The sequence below is a fragment of the Salvelinus alpinus genome, chromosome 4 (assembly GCF_045679555.1).
Source record: "Salvelinus alpinus chromosome 4, SLU_Salpinus.1, whole genome shotgun sequence".
Classification (NCBI taxonomy): domain Eukaryota; kingdom Metazoa; phylum Chordata; class Actinopteri; order Salmoniformes; family Salmonidae; genus Salvelinus; species Salvelinus alpinus.
Genome location: NC_092089.1, coordinates 34750683 through 34769176, shown reverse-complemented (window position 1 = coordinate 34769176; position 18494 = coordinate 34750683). Strand labels below are relative to the sequence as shown.

At 46.9% G+C, this 18494-nt stretch overlaps 1 protein-coding gene across 6 annotated transcripts; it reads left to right on the top strand.

Moving 5' to 3' along the window:
• Nucleotides 1-14664: 14664 nt before the first annotated feature.
• LOC139573384 (putative nuclease HARBI1) lies at nucleotides 14665-18410 on the top strand. Of its 6 annotated transcripts, XM_071396774.1 has the most exons (11): nucleotides 14665-15053; nucleotides 15355-15425; nucleotides 15513-15689; nucleotides 15780-15841; nucleotides 15924-16010; nucleotides 16098-16139; nucleotides 16208-16381; nucleotides 16461-16496; nucleotides 16596-17150; nucleotides 17432-17543; nucleotides 17638-18410. In XM_071396774.1, exons 1-8 carry the CDS (start codon nucleotides 14896-14898, stop codon nucleotides 16494-16496), a joined length of 807 nt encoding a protein of 268 aa, XP_071252875.1. In that variant the 5' UTR covers nucleotides 14665-14895; the 3' UTR covers nucleotides 16596-17150; nucleotides 17432-17543; nucleotides 17638-18410. The 6 variants fall into 6 exon arrangements, with proteins under 6 accessions (XP_071252875.1, XP_071252871.1, XP_071252873.1 ...); XM_071396770.1 differs by lacking the exon at nucleotides 14665-15053 and adding an exon at nucleotides 17220-17335 and having other exon boundaries at nucleotides 15060-15425; nucleotides 16098-16381; XM_071396772.1 differs by lacking the exon at nucleotides 14665-15053 and adding an exon at nucleotides 17220-17335 and having other exon boundaries at nucleotides 15060-15689.
• The last annotated feature ends 84 nt before the right edge of the window (nucleotides 18411-18494 follow it).

Sequence of the window (18494 nt, the reverse complement as noted above, 5' to 3'; positions counted from 1 at the left end):
ACTGTTTCGTTTCGTGTCATTCTCGTTTATCGTTAGTTTTGTTGTTTTGTTCGAGTATTCGTTTTCATTAAAAGGCATAATGAATACTTACCACGCTGCATCTTGGTCCTCCTCTCTTTCTCCCAACGACGAGCGTTACAGAAACACCCACCACCAAAGGACCAAGCAGCGTGGAAACGGGCAGCAGCAGCAGCAGCGGCCTAAATCGCAGGACTCCTGGACCTGGGTGGAGATTCTGGATGGCAAGGGACCCTGGGCACAGGCTGGAGAATATCGCCGCCCTCGTGAAGAGCTGGAGGCAGCTAAAGCCGAGAGGCGGTGGTATGAGGAGGCAGCACGGCAGCGCAGCTGGAAGCCTGAGAGGCAGCACCAAATATTTCTTGGGGGGGGGGCACACGGGGATGGTGGCGAAGTCAGGTAGGAGACCTGCGCCAACTCCCCGTGCTTACCGTGGGGAGAGAGGGACCGGGCAGGAACCGTGTTATGCCATGAGGCGCACAGTGTCCCCGGTGCGCAGGCAGAGCCCGGTGCGGTACATAGCAGCGCCTCGTATCGGCCGGGCTAGAGTGGGCATCGAGCCAGGTGCCATGAAGCCGGCTAAGCGCATCTGATCTCCAGTGCGTCTCCTCGGGCCGGGGTACATGGCACCAGCCCTACGCATGGTGTCCCCGGTTCGCCAGCACAGCCCAGTGCGGGCTATTCCACCTCGCCGCACTGGCCTGGCTACAGGGAGCATTCAGCCAGGTAGGGTTGGGCAGGCTCGGTGCTCGAGACCTCCAGTGAGCCTCCACGGTCCGGTCTATCCGGTGCCTCCTCCACGTACCAGGCCTCCAGTTCCTCCTCCCCGCACTTGCCCTGAGGTGCGTGTTCCCAGCCCGGTACCACCAGTTCCCGGCACCACGCACCAGGCTTACAGTGCGCCTCGTCTGTCCTGAGCCGCCCGTCTGTCCTGAGCCGCCTGAGCCGCCCGTTTGTCCTGAGCCGCCTGAGCTGCCCGTCTGTCCTGAGCCGCCTGAGCCGCCCGTCTCTCCTGAGCCGCCTGAGCCACCCGTCTGTCCTGAGCCGCCTGAGCCGCCCTTCAGTCAGGAGCCGCCTGAGCCGCCCTTCAGTCCAGAGGCGCCTGAGCCGCCCTTCAGTCCAGAGGCGCCTGAGCCGCCCTTCAGTCCAGAGGCGCCTGAGCCGCCCCTCAGTCCGGAGCTGCCCTTCAGTCCGGAGCTGCCCCTCAGTCCGGAGCTGCCCTTCAGTCCGGAGCTGCCCCTCAGTCTGGAGCTGCCCTTCAGTACAGATCTGCCCCTCAGTCCGGAGCTGCCACTCAGTCCGGAGCTGCCCCTCAGTCCAGAGGCGCTCCTCAGTCCAGTGGGGTCCTTTATTGGGGTTCCCAGTCCAAGGTCGGCGGCGAGGGTCGCCGCTCTAAAGAGGCCACTGAAGCGGGCAATGACTATGGTGGAGTGGGGTCCACGTCCCGCGCCAGAGCCGCCACCGCGGACAGATGCCCACCCAGACCCTCCCCTATAGGTTAAGGTTTTGCGGCCGGAGTCCGCACCTTGGGGGGCGGGGGGGTGGTACTGTCACGTTCTGACCTTAGTTCTTTTGTTATTTCTTTGTTTTAGTATGGTCAGGGCGTGAGTTGGGTGGGTTATCTATGTTCGTTTTCTATGTTGTTTTTTTTGTTTGGCCTGGTATGATTCTCAATCAGAGGCAGGTGTCGTTAGTTGTCTCTGATTGAGAATCATACTTAAGTAGCCTTTTTCCACCTGTGTTTCGTGGGTGTTTATTTTCTGTCTTTGTGTAATTCACCAGACAGGACTGTTTCGTTTCGTGTCATTCTCGTTTATTGTTAGTTTGTTGTTTTGTTTGAGTATTCGTTTCCATTAAAAGGCATTATGAATACTCACCACGCTGCATCTTGGTCCTCCTCTCTTTCTCCCAACGACGAGCGTTACAGTTTAGTTGCCTGTGTCAGCACAATTATTATATAGTTTCACGTTCGTTTTATTGTTTTTGTATAGTTTGTTCAGTGTTCTTTCTTCATTAAAGAAGATGTATTCAAATCGCGCTGCGCTGTGGTCTCATCGCTATAACGAACGTGACAGAATCACCCACCAACCAAGGACCAAGCAACTTGGTATCGGGCAGCAGCGAGTTCTGGACTCCTGGACATGGGAGGATATTTTGGACGGAAAAGGACCCTGGGCACAGGCTGGGGAATATCGCCGCCCCAAGGCAGAGCTGGAGGCAGCGAAAGCTGAGCGGCGGCGATATGAGGAGGCAGCACGGCAGCGCAACAGGCACGAGAGGCAGCCCCCATTTTTTGGGGGGGCGGGTCACACGGGGAGTGTGGCAGAGTCAGGTTGGAGACCTGAGCCCACTCCTCGTGCTTATTGTAAGCAGCTCGTTACTGGTCAGGCGCCGTGTTATGCGGTTAAGAGCACGGTGTCGCCAGTACGCGCCCATAGCCCGGTGCGCTATAGGACAGCCCCCGAAAGTGTCATGCGAGTGTGGGCATCCAGCCAGGGCGTATTGTGCCGGCTCAGCGTGTCTGGTCTCCGGTATGCCGTTTCGGTCCAGGGTATCCTGCGCCTGCTCTGCGTGCTGTGTCTCCGGGGCGCTGGGAGGGTGCAGTGCGTCCTATGCCTGCGCTCCGCTCGTGCCGGGCGAATGTGGGAATTGAGCCTAAGGGAGAGGTGCGCGTAGTATGCACCAGATCTCCAGTGCTCACCCACAGCCCGGTTCAACCTGTGCCTGCACTCTGGAGGGTCCGGGCTAGAGTTGTCATCCAGCCTGGGGGAGTGGTGCCAAGGCTGCGCACCAGAGTTTCGGTGCTCCCCCACAGCCCGGTCCTTCCGGTGCCTCCTCCAAGCACCAGGCCTCCTGTAGGTCTCCCCAGCCTGGTGGGTCCTGTGGCAGCCCCACGCACCAGGCTGTCTCTCCGTCTCCTCCCTCCAGGTTCTCTCTCCAGGCCAGAGCCGCCCGTCTGTCCTGAGCCGCCAGAGCCGCCGTCTGTCCTGAGCCGCCTGAGCCGCCCATCTGTCCTGAGCCGCCTGAGCCGCCCGTCTGTCCTGAGCCGCCTGAGCCGCCCGTCAGTCAGGAGCCGCCTGAGCCACCCATCAGTCACGAGCCGCCTAAGCCGCACGTTAGTCAGGAGCCGCCTGAGCCGCCCGTCAGTCAGGAGCCGCCTGAGCCGCCCGTCAGTCAGGAGCCACCAGAGCCGACGGTCAGTCAGGAGCCGCCAGAGCCGCCCGTCAGTCAGGAGCCGCCTGAGCCGCCCGTCAGTCAGGAGCTGCCTGAGCCGCTCGTCAGTCCGGATCTGCCAGAGTCTCCCTCCAGTCTGGATCTGCCAGAGTCTCCCTCCAGTCCGGATCTGCCAGAGTCTCCCTCCAGTCCAGAGGCGCCAGAGTCTCCCTCCAGTCCAGAGGCGCCACTCACTCCAGACTCAACCATCAGTCCAGTGGCGTCCTCTAGTCCGGGGTCGGTGGTGAGGGTTCCCGCTCCAGAGACATTACGTAAGTGGGCCAAGTCAGAAGTGGAGCGGGGGGTCCACGTCCCTCACCAGAACCGCCACCGCGGAGTTATGCCCACCCAGACCCTCCCATATAGGCTTAGGTGTGCGGCCGGGAGTCCGCACCTTTGGGGGGGGGGGGTACTGTCACGCCCTGACCTTAGTATTCTTTGTTTTCTTTAATATTTTTGGTTAGGTCAGGGTGTGACAAGGGTGATAAATGTTTTTTTGTCATGTCTAGGGTTTTTGTATGTTTATGGGGTTATCCTTTTGTCAATAGGGGGGGGCGCTATTTTCACTTTGTAAAAAATCGTTCCCAAATTAAACTGCCTCATACTCAATTCTTGCTCGTACAATATGCATATTATTATTACTATTGGATAGAAAACCCTCTCTAGTTTCTAAAACCGTTTAAACCTGAATTATATCTGTGAGTAAAACAGAACTCATTTTGCAGCAAACTTCCTGTCAGGAAGTGAGAAATCTGAAATCGAGGGCTCTGTTCCAGGGTCAGTTTATTAATTTGCATGGAATCTATGGGGCTACATGCACTGCATACGCCTTCCCCTAGATGTCAGTAGGCAGTGAGAATTGGAATGGGGTGTATATCTCTATCTGAGGCCGAATAAGACCGGTTGGAATGATGCGATAACTCTTTTCTTTCTTCACCGTGACGCGAAAGGGTCACCTGGATTGCGTTCTGAAAACCTTTCGTTATCGACGTTAGATATCTCCGGCTCTGATTTTATTTGATATATGTGTTAAAAACATCATAAACTAGTTATATTAAACCGACTTATAGCAGTTTATATCAGTTGATTGCGATTTTCGGTATTTTGTTTGTAATGCGTTATTGTGAGTTGGAGTTCCGTGCCGCATGGCCAGCTTTGTTAGCTAATTCCACAGATGAAGACGACATTCTACAACCAAACAACGATTATTCTGGACAAAGGACAACTTGTACAAGATTCTGATGGAAGCTCATCAAATAGTAGGAACCATTTATGATATTATTTCGTATTTCTGTCGAAAAATGTTTAGACTATATTCCGCCCAGATTTCGGGCGCTGTTTCGCTATAACGTAAGCTGTATGTCGTAATAAGGTTATTTTTAAAAATCTAACACAGCGGTTGCATTAAGAACTAGTGTATCTTTAATTTGCTGTCCAACCTGTATTTGTTAGTAAAGTATATGATTAGTTATTTGATTAGATGATGTGAGTGTCAGAAATATATCCAGATTATTTTGTGCTGTTTGGCTAGTATTCACATTGTTCAACCACGAATTGTACCGCTAAATATGCACATTTTCGAACAAACCATATATGTATTGTGTAATATGATGTTATAGGACTGTCATCTGATGAAGTTTGAGAAGGTTAGTGAAAAAATTAATATATTTTGCTGGTTTATTCGCTATCGCTAACGTGCATGAATCAATGCTGTTGTGTGGTTGGCTATTGTAGTAAGCTAATATAATGCTATATTGTGTTTTCGCTGTAAAACACTTAAAAAATCTGAAATATTGGCTGGATTCACAAGATGTTTGTCTTTCATTTGCTGTACACTGTGTATTTTTCATAAATGTTTTATGATGAGTATTTAGGTATTTCACGTTGGTTTCTGTAGTTATTCTAGCTGCTTTGGTGAGACTTCTGATGGTGGCTGCAATGTAAAACTATGATTTATACCTGAAATATGCACATTTTTCGAACAAAACATATGCTATACAATAAATATGTTATCAGACTGTCATCTGATGAGGTTGTTTCTTGGTTAGTGACTATTTATATCTTTATTTGGTCGAATTTGTGATAGCTACCTATGCAGTAAAAAAAATTTGGAAATATGCGGTTGGGTCTTTTGCTATCGTGGTTAGCTAATAGAAATACATATTGTGTTTTCCCTGTAAAACATTAAAAAAATCGGAAATGATGGCTGGATTCACAAGATGTGTATCTTTCATCTGGTGTCTTGGACTTGTGATTTCATGATATTTAGATGCTAGTATTTACTTGTGGCGCTATGCTAGGCTATGCTAGTCAGCTTTTTTACTGATGAGGGTGCTCCCGGATCCGGGATGAGTACCAAGTAGAAGTTAAAGAAGATGTATTCAAATCACGCTGCGCTTTGGTCTCATTGCTATAACGAACGTGACACATGGTATACGGTCTGATATACCACGGATGTCAGCCAATCAGCATTCAGGGCTCGAACCACCCAGTTTATAATGTAGATTATATATTATTTTTGTGTGCCTTGACTTGTTATATTTCATCACTGAAAATGTCTGTTCACATACATAGGTTGACCCAAACAGTACAAACATCTCCTAATCTTTGGAAAATGTTGTTCATCGAGAGATGCATAGAACCTTGTCAGTGACATTGTTTTCAATAGTTCTCCAATCACTGCATCAGACTGAAGATCTATAAGCTCAAGTTGCAGGTCAGTGGGAGCATTATCCACAAGGTGAAAGGAGAGGAAACCAACAGCATGTCATTTTCCAACACTTGGAAATCCTCAAAACGATGAGAAGACTCACCGTTCAAAGCACGCAGCAGCGATATATACCTCTCCCGCTGGTCACCTGATAGGGAACAGACTAGTAGTGTTGGTAGGTGGGTGAGATTGTTGGCTTTGACAGGGTTGTACATCTGCAAAAAGGCCCTTCCCTTGTAGTTTGGAAATCAGTTCATTCATGAGGGCCATGAAGTCCACGGTGAAGGCAAAATCAGCCAACCATTCTTTATCTTGCAGTTGAGGGAAATACACATATTTTCCTTTCATTTGCAAACACTCAGCAATCTCCGACTTCAGGTCCCACACCCTTTAAAGCACCTTCCCCAAACTCAGCCATCTCACGTTTGTGTGGTAGGGGAGATCTGCATGACCTGACTCTGTCTCTTACAACAGTGAGACAAACTGCCTGTGGTTTAAAGATTTTGCTCTTTACCACTTTAGTGACTGTATCCACAACATGGCTCATTTTCAGAACACATTTACAGAGCACCTCCTGATGAATAATGCAATGCAGGAAAATCCATTTCTGATCTGGTTTCAACTCAGCTACTTCATATTGTATCCTAAAGTTTTTTCCCGTCAAGTTTGGGCACCCATCAGTGGTCACATTGGATAACTCAGTCCCAGCTTTGCCACACACTTATTAACCTCCTCCAATAAATATTTCCCTGTGGTTGTGCTCTTCATTGACTGCACTGAAGCAAACTCCTCTGTAATTTCAATGTCTGGGGTTATGCCTCGTAAGAATATCAACAACTGCGCCGTGTCACGTGCATCTCTCATCCAGGGCCAAGGAGAAATAGGTGAAATCCTTTTCCTTGTCTTTTAACCTCTACCGCTTCTCTCCCGGATCCGGGATCCTCCTCATCTGACTAGCATAGCCTAGCCTAACGGGACAGGGATATCATATAATATAATTTACATGAAATCACAAGTCCAATACAGCAAATGAAAGATAAACATCTTGTGAATCCAGCCATCATTTCCGATTTTTAAAATGTTTTACAGCGAAAACACAATATGTATTTCTATTAGCTAACCACAATAGCCAAACACACAACCGCATATTTTCACCATGTTTCCACCGCATAGGTAGCTTTCACAAAACCGACAAAATAGAGATAAAATTAGTCACTAACCAAGAAACAACTTCATCAGATGACAGTCTTATAACATGTTATGCAATACATTTATGTTTTGTTCGAAAATGTGCATATTTGAGGTATAAATCATAGTTTACATTGCAGCCACCATCAAAAATAGCACCAAAGCAGACAGAATAATTACAGAGAGCAACGTGAAATACACAAATACTCATCATAAAACATTTATGAAAAATACATGGTGTACAGTAAATGAAAGATAAACATCTTGTGAATCCAGCCAATATTTCCGATTTTTTAAGTGTTTTACAGCGAAAACACAATATAGAATTATATTAGCTTATCACAATAGCCAAACACACAAACGCATTTATTCACCGCAAAGGTAGCTTTCGCAAAAACCAGCAAAAGATATAAAATTAATCACTAACCTTGAACAAATTCATCAGATGACAGTCTTATAACATCATGTTATACAATACAATTATGTTTTGTTCGAAAATGTGCATATTTATAGCTACAAATCCTGGTTATACATTGTGAATACGTAGCATCGATTCACCAGAATCTCCGGAGATATTTTGGACACTCACCTAATCTGACCAAAGAACTCATCATAAACTTTACATAAAAATACTTGTTGTATGGCAAATGAAAGATACACTGGTTCTTAATGCAACTGCTGTGTTAGATTTTTAAAAATAACTTTACCATAACATACAGCTTGCGTTATTGTGAGACAGCGCTCACCAAAACGGCGGAGAATAGGAGTCAACATTTTACACAGAAATACGAAATAACATCATAAATGTTTTCTTACTTTTGCTGAGCTTCCATCAGAATGTTGTACAAGGAGTCCTTGGTCCAGAATAAATCGTTGTTTGATTTAGAATGTCCATTTCTTCTGACGAATTCGCGCCACAATGCTAGCCAAGGTTGATAACATTCCCATCCTCTCTTGATGCAAAGAACGGAAAACTCCAAAAGTCCCAATAAACGTTGAATAAACTGATAAAACTCGGTTGAAAAAACCTACTTTATGATGTTATTATCATATGTATCAAATAAAATCAGAGACGGAGATATTCGCCGTGTAAACCGAACGCTTTTCAGAAGACAATGTCGAGCTCCCCAGCGCGCCTTCGAAGACAAAAAAAATTCCGGACCTGTCACTCCAAAAGCTCTTGTTCGGCCTCAGATCAAGCTAGACACCCCATTCCACCTTCCACTGCCTGTTGACATCTAGTGGAAGGCGTATGAAGTGCATGCATATCGATAAATAAAAGCCAGTTGAATAGGCAGGCCCTGAAACAGAGCCTCGTTTTCAGATTTTTCACTTCCTGTTTGGAAGTTTGCTGCAAAATTAGTTCTGTTTTACTCACAGATATAATTCAAACAGTTTTAGAAACGTCTGAGTGTTTTCTATCCAATAGTAATAATAATATGCATATTGTATGATCTAGAAAAGAGTACGAGGCCGTTTCATTTGGGCACGATTTTTTCCAAAGTGAAAACAGCGCCCCCCTATTGACAAGTGTTCCATATTCTTTGCGATGTCCTCAACACGCCATGTCACTGTTCGTCTTGACAGGGAAATATTTTGAAACTGCTCTTTCTTGTCGGGGCAAAGTATTGCTGCAGAGTCAATTAAATATTCTTTAATGAATTCGCCCTCAGCGAATGGCTTGCTATGTTTAGCAACTTTGTGGGACAGTACATAGCTAGCTCTCACAATTCCATCGTTTGCTGAATGCAGTTTTGTGAAAAGTCCTTGCTGCTTTTGCAACTGAGAAAGCTGAGAAACTATTTTGATGCACTTGCCCTCTGCTCAGAAGACATATTCCTATATGTATCTGCATGCTTTGTCTGGAAGTGTCAAGACAAGTTGTAGTCTTTCAAGACAGCTGTGCTCTCTTTGCACACTAAGCACACAGCTTTCCCTGATACCTCAATAAAGAAATGTCTCCATGTCCACTCTTGCTGGAACATCCTACATTCATTGCCTACTTTCCTTTTCTTTGAAATCTTAGAAAAACTAATTTTTACACAATTTCTAGCTAGCTTCTATTTGTAACTGTGACATATGTGTCAGACTGTCATTCACTGTCTGTCCTCAAGCAGTTGCTATTTATACGTGCCTTCAAAATAAATGTCCCACAAGCGGAGGGAGTTAAATCATTACACAAAGGCGAATATTCATTGGGCTTTTAATTTGAATAAAAATCTGCTTTCATGCTACGTGTTATTGTGCACTTGTTATTACGGGTCTCATCCCATGTATTATTTAGAGGTTTACACCTCGCTCTTTTGTTTGGGTTACATCCCTGTGTTTTATTTATATATGTGTTTGTTTTGGGCTTCGTCCCCATTGTTTTTATGATGTACTTTATTTTGGGTGGAGAAATAAAAAAAACGATGACGTATTCCTGCGCTTGTCTCCTATCATTATACAGCGTGACAAAATAATCGACTACTTTAAATGGAGAGAGTGGGAAAGGCAGAGCTGGCGACCATTGTAGAGACAGTCCAGCATCATGAGGACTGTCTCTCCAGACTCGGCAGCGCCATGGACAGCGTGCCGGTAACCATCCTACGTTTGGAGGGGAATGTGCAGTCCCTCCCGTCTCCAGCACCGGTTCCAGCACCAGCCCCCACACCACCACTACCTGCCTCTGTCCCATCTGAGCCGGTCCACGGAATACCCCTGTCCCTCCCGGAGCGCTTGCAAGATGCAAGGGATTCCTTCTGCAATGAGACCTGTACCTCGCACGCTACGGCGAGGCTGTCTCCGGCAGAGACAGGTTTGCCATGTCATCTTGGCACTGACCGGACAGGCCCTGGACTGGGGTGCCGCGGTCTGGGAAACAGGCGGACCAGAGGTCGAGTCCTACAAGCGCTTCACCCTTCTCTTCCCCCCGGTGTTTGATCATCCTGTGGAGGGCCGAGAGGGAGGTGAGCGCGTACTCCAAGTACTCCGGGGATCTAGGACCGCCTCAGAGTTTGCCTTGGAGTTCCGCACGATCTCGGCCTCCACCGGATGGAACGAGTCGGCTCTGGTCACCGTGTTCCGCAGCAGACTGCGGGAGGAGGTACAGATGGAGTTAGCCTGCCGTGATGACAACCTGTCACTCAACCAGCTCATCAGCATGGCGATCTGGTTGGACAACCTTCTGCGGTCCCAACGAAGACCTGCGCGGAATCTGGAGCCCATGGCTACACCCGCTCTGTGGCTAGAGCCAATGGAGGTGGGCTCTGCACATTTGCCCGAGCCAGAGCGTAGGAGAAGGAGGATTCTGGGCCTCTGCTCCTATTGTGGAGAAAAGGGTCATTTCTCCCCGACCTGCCCTCTATCCACTAATAGGTGAGGAGGTGACAAGCCAGGGAATTACCCTGCTCCAACCCAGGTAGGATGCAAGGTCTCCCCTCCTTTTCTGTCAACTCAACCAGTGTGTTTTCCCATTAAATTCCCTGAACACCTTAGCCCCTCACTCCCATTAGCTTTGATTGATTCCGGAGCTGCTGGGAATCTTTTAGATAGTGCACTGGCCATTGCATTACGCATTCCTTTGAATCCCCTACAGTCACTCATTCCGGTTCAAGCACTGGATAATCGTCACGCCTGCCGCCTCATCGCCCCTGGGACTGTGCCATTGACCTGCTGTCTGATGCAGCCCTCCCAAGAGGACACGTCTATCCCCTCGCCTATGCAGAGACCGAGGCCATGGAGACCTACGTACAGGAGAGCCTCCAGCAGGGTTTTATCAGCCCATCTACGTCACCAGCCTCCTTAAGCATCTTTTTTGTTAAGAAGAAAGATGGGGGACTGCGCCACTGCATTGATTATCGAACACTGAATAAAGCCACCGTTAAGTTCACCTATCATTTACCCCTCATCCCAACCATCATCAAACAAATACATTGGGCCCAGTACTTCATGAAACTGGACTTGAGGAGCGCCTACAATCTGATGCATATTCGTGCAGGCGACGAATGGAAAATGGCCTTTTCCACGACCATGGGCCATTACGAGTATCTCGTAATGCCCTTTGGCCTGTCTAATGCTCCTTCAGTCTTCCAGACCTTTATTAACGAAGTGTTTCGGGACATGCTGGGAAGAGGGGCATTGGTTTATATAGACGACATTTTGGTCTATTCTGCTGACCGCGCCCAGCATAGTCAGGTTGTTAGTCAGGTTGTTAGTCAGGTCTGTGCTGGGAAGACTGTTGGAGCATGATCTATATGTTAAACAAGAGAAATTTTTGTTTTTCCAGCTGACCGTGTCCTTTTTGGGCTAACTCATATCCACGGAGGGAGTGGAGATGGAGGAGCAACGCGTCAGCACAGTCAGGTCATGGCCCATCCCCAACTCCGTGAAAGCAGTCCAGTGATTCATGGGGTTCGCCAACTATTTCCGGAGGTTCATCCGGAAATTGATCCATGGCACGAAGCCTCCAGTGATGATCCATGGCACGAAGCCTCCAGTGATGATCCATGGCAAGAAGCCTCCAGTGATGATCCATGGCAAGAAGCCCCCAGGGGTGAGACATGGCACGAAGCCTCCAGAAACGGCCTCCAGCCCGGAGCCTCCAGAGACGGCCTCCAGCCCGGAGCTGCCAGAGTCTCCTTCCTGTCCGGAGCTGCCAGAGTCTCCCTCCAGCCCGGAGCTGCCAGAGTCTCCTTCCTGTCCGGAGCTGCCAGAGTCTCCCTCCTGTCCGGAGCTGCCAGAGTCTCCCTCCTGTCCGGAGCTGCCAGAGTCTCCCTCCTGTCCGGAGCTGCCAGAGTCGCCCTCCTGTCCGGAGCTGCCAGAGTCGTCCTCCTGTCCGGAGCTGCCAGAGTCGCCCTCCTGCCCGGAGCGGCCAGAGTCGCCCTCCTGCCCGGAGCGGCCAGAGTCGCCCTCCTGTCCGGAGCTGCCAGAGTCGCCCTCCTGTTCGGGGCCCGCTGCAAGGGTCCCCAGTCAGGGGTCGGAGGCAAGGGTCCCCTAAGGTGGAGCGGGGTCCACGTCCTGCGCCAGAGCCGCCACCGTGGATAGATTCCCACCCAGACCCTCCCCTATATCTTTAGGTTTTGCAGCCGGAGTCCGCACCTTTGGGGGGGGGGGTGACTTTAGTTATATTTGTTATCTTTATTTTTTGGTTTAGGTCAGGGTGTGACAAGGGTGGTTTGTTTAGTTTTTGTTTTTGTCTAGGGGTTTTTGGCTTGTCTAGGGGTGTTGTCTATCTATTGGGATTTGGTATGGTCTAGGGGATTGTAGGTTTATGGTGGCTTGAATTGGTTCCAAATCAGAGACAGCTGTTTCTCGTTGTCTCTGATTGGGGAGCCTATTTAGGTTGCCATTTTCCTTGTTGGTTTTGTGGGTAGTTGTTTTCTGTCTCTGTGTCTGTACCAGACAGGACTGTTTTGTTTGTTCCGCTTTGTTATTTTTTGTTCTAGTGTTCAGTGTTATTAATAATCATGAACACGTACCACGCTGCACCTTGGTCCTCTCATTCTTCCTCAGACGAACATCGTTACAAACCAGCCATCCTCTAACCCTAACTTTCAGCTGTGGGTCCATTTTCATTAACAAACTGTATGCATCTGTATGTTTTATCCAACATACTCTCCTCAAGTTATTCTACAGGCTCATATGACTTACACTTGTTGACCACTCTAGCTGGTTGACCTTTGCCTCTTGGTCTTGACTATGACATTGATTGGACACTGTTTTACTGGGCTTACAACTATTTTCAAATGTTTTGCAGATGTTCCAGAAAACACCACAATAAAGGTGATCCCTCTAGATGACCACTCTAGATAACCCTTCTAGGGCGGCAGGTAGCCTAGCCGTTAAGATATTGGGCCAGTAACTGAAAGGTTGCTGGTTTGAATCTGTCGATGTGCCCTTGAGCAAGGTGCTTAACCCTAATTGTTCCTGTAAGTTGCTCTGGATCAGAGTGTCTGCTAAATGACTTAAATGTAGATGTACTGTATGGATCAACATCAGACCAGACATGGTGGATAAATTAAGATGTCTTACTCAGGCAGTTTACCATTGGAAAAAATTGTCAAGGTATCTGTCTTTGTAATTTGGCCCTCCCTCTCTTGAGTGATTATGCTTTCCAGTGATTATGCTTTCCAGCTTTAGACCGTGTGGTGGGGGAATAAGTGATTATGCTTTCCAGTGATTATGCTTTCCAGCTTTAGACCGTGTGGTGGGGGAATAAGTGATTATGCTTTCCAGTGATTATGCTTTCCAGCTTTAGACCGTGTGGTGGGGGAATAAGTGATTATGCTTTCCAGTGATTATGCTTTCCAGCTTTAGACCGTGTGGTGGGGGAATAAGTGATTATGCTTTCCAGTGATTATGCTTTCCAGCTTTAGACCGTGTGGTGGGGGAATAAGTGTGGTGGGGGCATAAGTAGACCTTGCTTTCTCTAACGTCTCTGGTCAGACCTCACTCTGTCCTGGAGTCCAGTCCTCCTGCTCAGTTTCAGTGGGCTCTGAATGGAACACTACTGTCCAATAAGGCAGGGTTTCTAACCTCGGTCCTGGCCCCCCTGGGTGCACATTTTGTTCTTTGCCATACCACTACACAGTTGATTCAAATAACCAACTCATCATCATGCTTTGATTATTTGAATTAGCATTCAACATAATTGAAAAGCCTTTGAGAAAGATACAGACATACATTTCCAACACATCTCTGAATGACTCTCACGCTAATGTCACACACACACTGCATATAGAAAAAAATGCCCCTATATGGCTGCCAGGGCTAAGTTACAAATTGCAAGACAAAACGTATCAAAACCATGAGCGAAGAACCACACACTATACATGACTGATGTCCAACCTTGACTTTAGTTCTGTTTTTAATTTTTCATTGCAGAGTGCATTAAAGGGATAGTTTTGATCAGCATGTTGGCATATATCTAGAACCAGTATGGCCAAACTGTCACACCCTGGCCTTAGTTAACTTTGTTTTCTTTATTATTTTAGTTAGGTCAGGGTGTGACATGGGGGATGTATGTGTTTTGTATTGTCTAGGGTTTTTTGTATGTTTATGGGGCAGTGTTCAGTCTAGGTGTATGTATGTCTATGGTTGCCTAGATTGGTTCTCAATTAGAGACAGCTGTCTATCGTTGTCTCTGATTGGGAACCATATTTAGGCAGCCATATTCATTAGGTAGTTCGTGGGTGATTGTCTATGTGTAGTGTTTAGTGTCAGCACTATTTGTTATATAGCTTCACGGTCGTTTGTTGTTTTTGTATAGTTTGTCAAGTGTTCTTCGTCTTCGTTTATTAAATATGTATTCATTTCACGCTGCGCCTTGGTCCTCCTCTCTTCAACGTTACGACGAACGTGACACAAACATCTATAAATAGAATACCTTTTCATTTTGTTTGGTCTTCCAAACCACCTCCAGCAATCAAGGTAAACCGTTTTGGCCATGGGAAATCACTCTTAAGTTGGCCCCATGGAGCTAGGTGGCAGCCATATTTAAAACTGGTGCCCAGACATCTTTAGTTTGATGCCGTTGTGAATGAGCCTAGTCAGTATGACCTGGGGCCTGTTGCACAAAAGTAGAATTAAGACATCCGGGATAAATGACTCAGCTGAGCTCAATGAAGCCAAAACATGTGCGTCCAGGCTTAATTGGTTGCACAAAGACCAAGCCAGGATGAGCAGACACGGATTCATTAAGCCAGGTGAAACCAATCCTGGATAGGTGCGCGCTCACGGCTCACTCAAATAGACCCCGCCACAGATCACAGATTAACTGATTTACCATGGCAACTAGAGCCGCGTACTTTTCCCCGTCGGAAGCACAAATCCTCATGGAGGCATACGAGGAGGTAAAATATATAATTAAGAAGAAAGGCAACACCGCCACAGTGATAAAGCAAAGAGAAAAACCGTGGCAAAGTATTGCAGACCGCCTGAATGCGTAAGTAGTGCACAATTACACACTCACCGCTCCGCTGAAACATCACAATTACAATTCAAATATTTAATTCACATCTCCAAAAATGCAGTTGTACTGTAATTATGAAACGGTTAAATTTTTAATTGAAATGCACTGCAGATATGAGTGAAATTGTGTAAAGTAACTCCATCACACTGTATAAAGCTATGATACATTTTTTGATATTTTTACTGAAAACAAGACAAAAATACCAAGTAATTTTTTGCAGTGTGACTCCATTAAATGTGTGTGTGTGTGTGTGTGTGTGTGTGTGTGTGTGTAGATTAAACATGAACGGGCCAAAACGGACATGGCAGCAGGTCAAAATCAAATACAAGAACATTCTGCAGAATGGTATGGTCCCTGACTAATATTTAACAAAGCACAAGCATATATTGTACCCAGAAGGTGCCTGCTCACACATTGTCTGTACTGTTTTAGCAGTGAAAAAGAATACCCACAGACAAGGCACGGGTGGTGGGTCACCAAAGGCTGACCTTACCCCAGCAGAGGACATGGCCTTGGAGCTAAATAAAGGCAGGCCCGTCTTAGAGGGGATCCCTGGGGGGAAAGAGACGAGCATAGGTTCCTCCCAAGATGCCACCCGCTTCATTCAAGGTATGTCCTTCCATCTCTACATGGGATACAACCACATTCATATTGAATCAATTTGGACTGTCTGACTTTGGTTTACCTATTGCCTTGCAGTGTCTGGCAGCACTGTGTTCCTGTTAGAGCCACCAGCACAAGCACCAGACGATGCTGATCCAGTGAGTACTCCATCAAAGGCATACTGTAGGCCTGGCATGTCTTGTCTACTAGCTTCAATATGAATCCGATTAAATGTGATAGGGTGAAGGCCCCAGTGCAGCAGCAACAGCACATGATGGAGACGATGATGAGGAGGAGACCATCTCTCTGGATTCCAGAAGGCATGAGGTATCATGTTAAGACTGTGAAAGTACTATTTACTCTACAATGGTGAGGAGTCCTCATCAAAATCAAAAAATCTAATTTCTTTTACAGGACCCAGATGCTATACAGTGGGAAAACCAGCCTGGCAACATAGTGCGTATTAATAAAAGGACACCACATCCTGCCAAATTCCAGCTGCGCTAATTGTATTGTGTTCACAGAGCTCACAAGCTATCAGAAAGTTGTATGGCAACCACCTCCGGCGCCAAATAGAACTGGCAGACATAGACATTCAGTACAAGAAGAAAAAGATGGAAAATCTTGCACTGGAGTCCGAAATAAAAAAGAGGACAATTAGGAAACTGGACCTTGAAATAAAAAAACTTGAGAGGGAGGTGAGATATGCCTTCAATGTACACTGTATGCTAACTGTAACACAAATGTATTAATCATTATTTTTCTTTCCTCCCCCAGCTCCAAGAAGATGACACAGCTCAAAATAAAAATTAGGTATATTCTCGTAAAGTCAAGTGAGCCATGACATATGAGCTCTTATTGTGAGCACACAGGACGGTGGCATCTTTCTAAGTTTTTTATTTATTTTCCCAGCAATCAGTACAACCAAGTCATCGTTATAAGGCATCGCCCTCTTTTGCCCACCCCCCCAGCACCAGGTGTGGCCACTAGCCTATATGAAGGCCCAAAATTGTGTGTTCCTTTCTGCTCTGACAATGGCATGCCCATTCGTGCGAGATGTGGTGGATGAAGAAGCACTTGTGCTGAGGAGAGCCTTCAGGCGAGAAAGGGTCTTCAGGGACCGGTTGGACCCACTGGCCTTCCCTGATGACCATCTATATGAAAGATACAGATTTTCTGCAGATGGCATCAGGTATCTATGCAGACTACTGGGTCCCAGGATTAAGCACCGCACTGCACGGAGCCATGCACTGAGTGTGGAGCAAATGGTTTGTGTGGCCTTGCGCTTTTTTGCTAGTGGAGCCTTCCTGTACTCAGTGGGGGATGCAGAACAGCTGAACAAGGCCACAATTTGCCGCACAATAAGGAGTGTGTGTCTGGCTATCAAAGCATTAGCAGATGTCTTCATCTCCTTCCCTGGCCACAGAAGACTCTGTGACATCAAAGAGGAGTTCTATAGGATTGCAGGTAAGAGGATCTACAAATTACAGGACAACTGTTAACACATAGTAGGATACTCATTACTTTGTGTGACAGGTTTCCCCAATGTCATTGGTGCAGTGGACTGCACACACATAAGGATAAAAGCCCCCTCAGGTGCCCATGAGGCCGATTTTGTGAATAGGAAATCCTTTCACAGCATTAATGTTCAGGTGAACATAACTTTTTGATATTGTCCATTGACGAACACTCTGCATTGCCAGTGATGTGCATTGATTGGTGTAATATTCCTCATCTTATGATTTCAGATGGTCTGCAATGCTGACTGTGTGATCAGCAATGTTGTGGCAAAATGGCCTGGCTCAGTCCATGACTCCAGAATCTTTCGGGCCTCTGAAATCTATCAGTGCCTATCACAAGGTAAGCCACACAACCCCTATTTATAACCATCATGGCTGTGTCAAGAATATCACTGTGTTTATGAGGTAGTAATGATGAGATTTTGTGTTGACAGGTGAATTCTCTGGTGTGTTGCTGGGAGACAGGGGGTATGGCTGCCAGCCTTTTCTCCTGACACCTTTCACAGACCCCCAGGAAGCACAGCAGGCCTACAACCATGCCCATGCCAGGACCAGGGCCAGAGTTGAAATGACCTTTGGCCTCCTGAAGGCACGCTTTCACTGCCTTCACAAATTAAGGGTCAGCCCTGTTAGGGCATGTGATATTACTGTGGCTTGTGCTGTCCTCCACAATGTGGCCTGCCTGAGGAAGGAGAGGGCCCCCAGAGTGCCACCAGCCATGGACTGGGACAATCCGGCAATCTTCCCTGATGACGACAGTGGTCGGCTGCTGAGGGACCAATATGTGTTGAATTATTTTAGTTAGTATGTGTGCTTTCAATTTTGGTTAAATATGTCCTGCGGTGGCAGAGGAATTTGGTTTTTTTTGGGTTCGTTTTTTGACGAATTTGGCCTCTTATGATGTTTGTGCGGTATACTGTGTGTAATACAAGGCTGCAGGGAGGCTACTGCATCCATTCATTTGTCTGTTCAGTTGATGTGTATGGATTTGTCCTGCATTTATTTTAGTGTGCAGACATGCAGGGTGTGTTATATACAGACCTTTGAATGTGTATGTATCATTTTGTATAATATGCTTGGATTCTGTGCTTTCCATCTTGTAGAGTCACTGTGACTTCAGTTTCGAAAGGAGCTGATGGTTTACCTGCTTTGTTTTGTCCTTATTCAATAAAGGAACATAATGTTACACATTGTGTTTTTATATTCATATGGAATGTGTATTTGTTTATATGACTACTAGGGCCACACTGAAGAAAAAGGATAAAGTCATAAATTTATGAGGCTGGTTCTT

What these genes read in the sequence shown, in the direction of transcription:
- LOC139573384 (XM_071396770.1), top strand. Translation starts at nt 16,679, where the DNA reads ATGAAGGCCCAAAATTGTGTGTTCCTTTCTGCTCTGACAATGGCATGC. An exon ending in TTCACAGCATTAATGTTCAG is followed by an intron (nt 17,336 to 17,431) that starts GTGAACATAACT and finishes TTATGATTTCAG; the next exon opens with ATGGTCTGCAATGCTGACTG. An exon ending in CTATCAGTGCCTATCACAAG is followed by an intron (nt 17,544 to 17,637) that starts GTAAGCCACACA and finishes TTGTGTTGACAG; the next exon opens with GTGAATTCTCTGGTGTGTTG.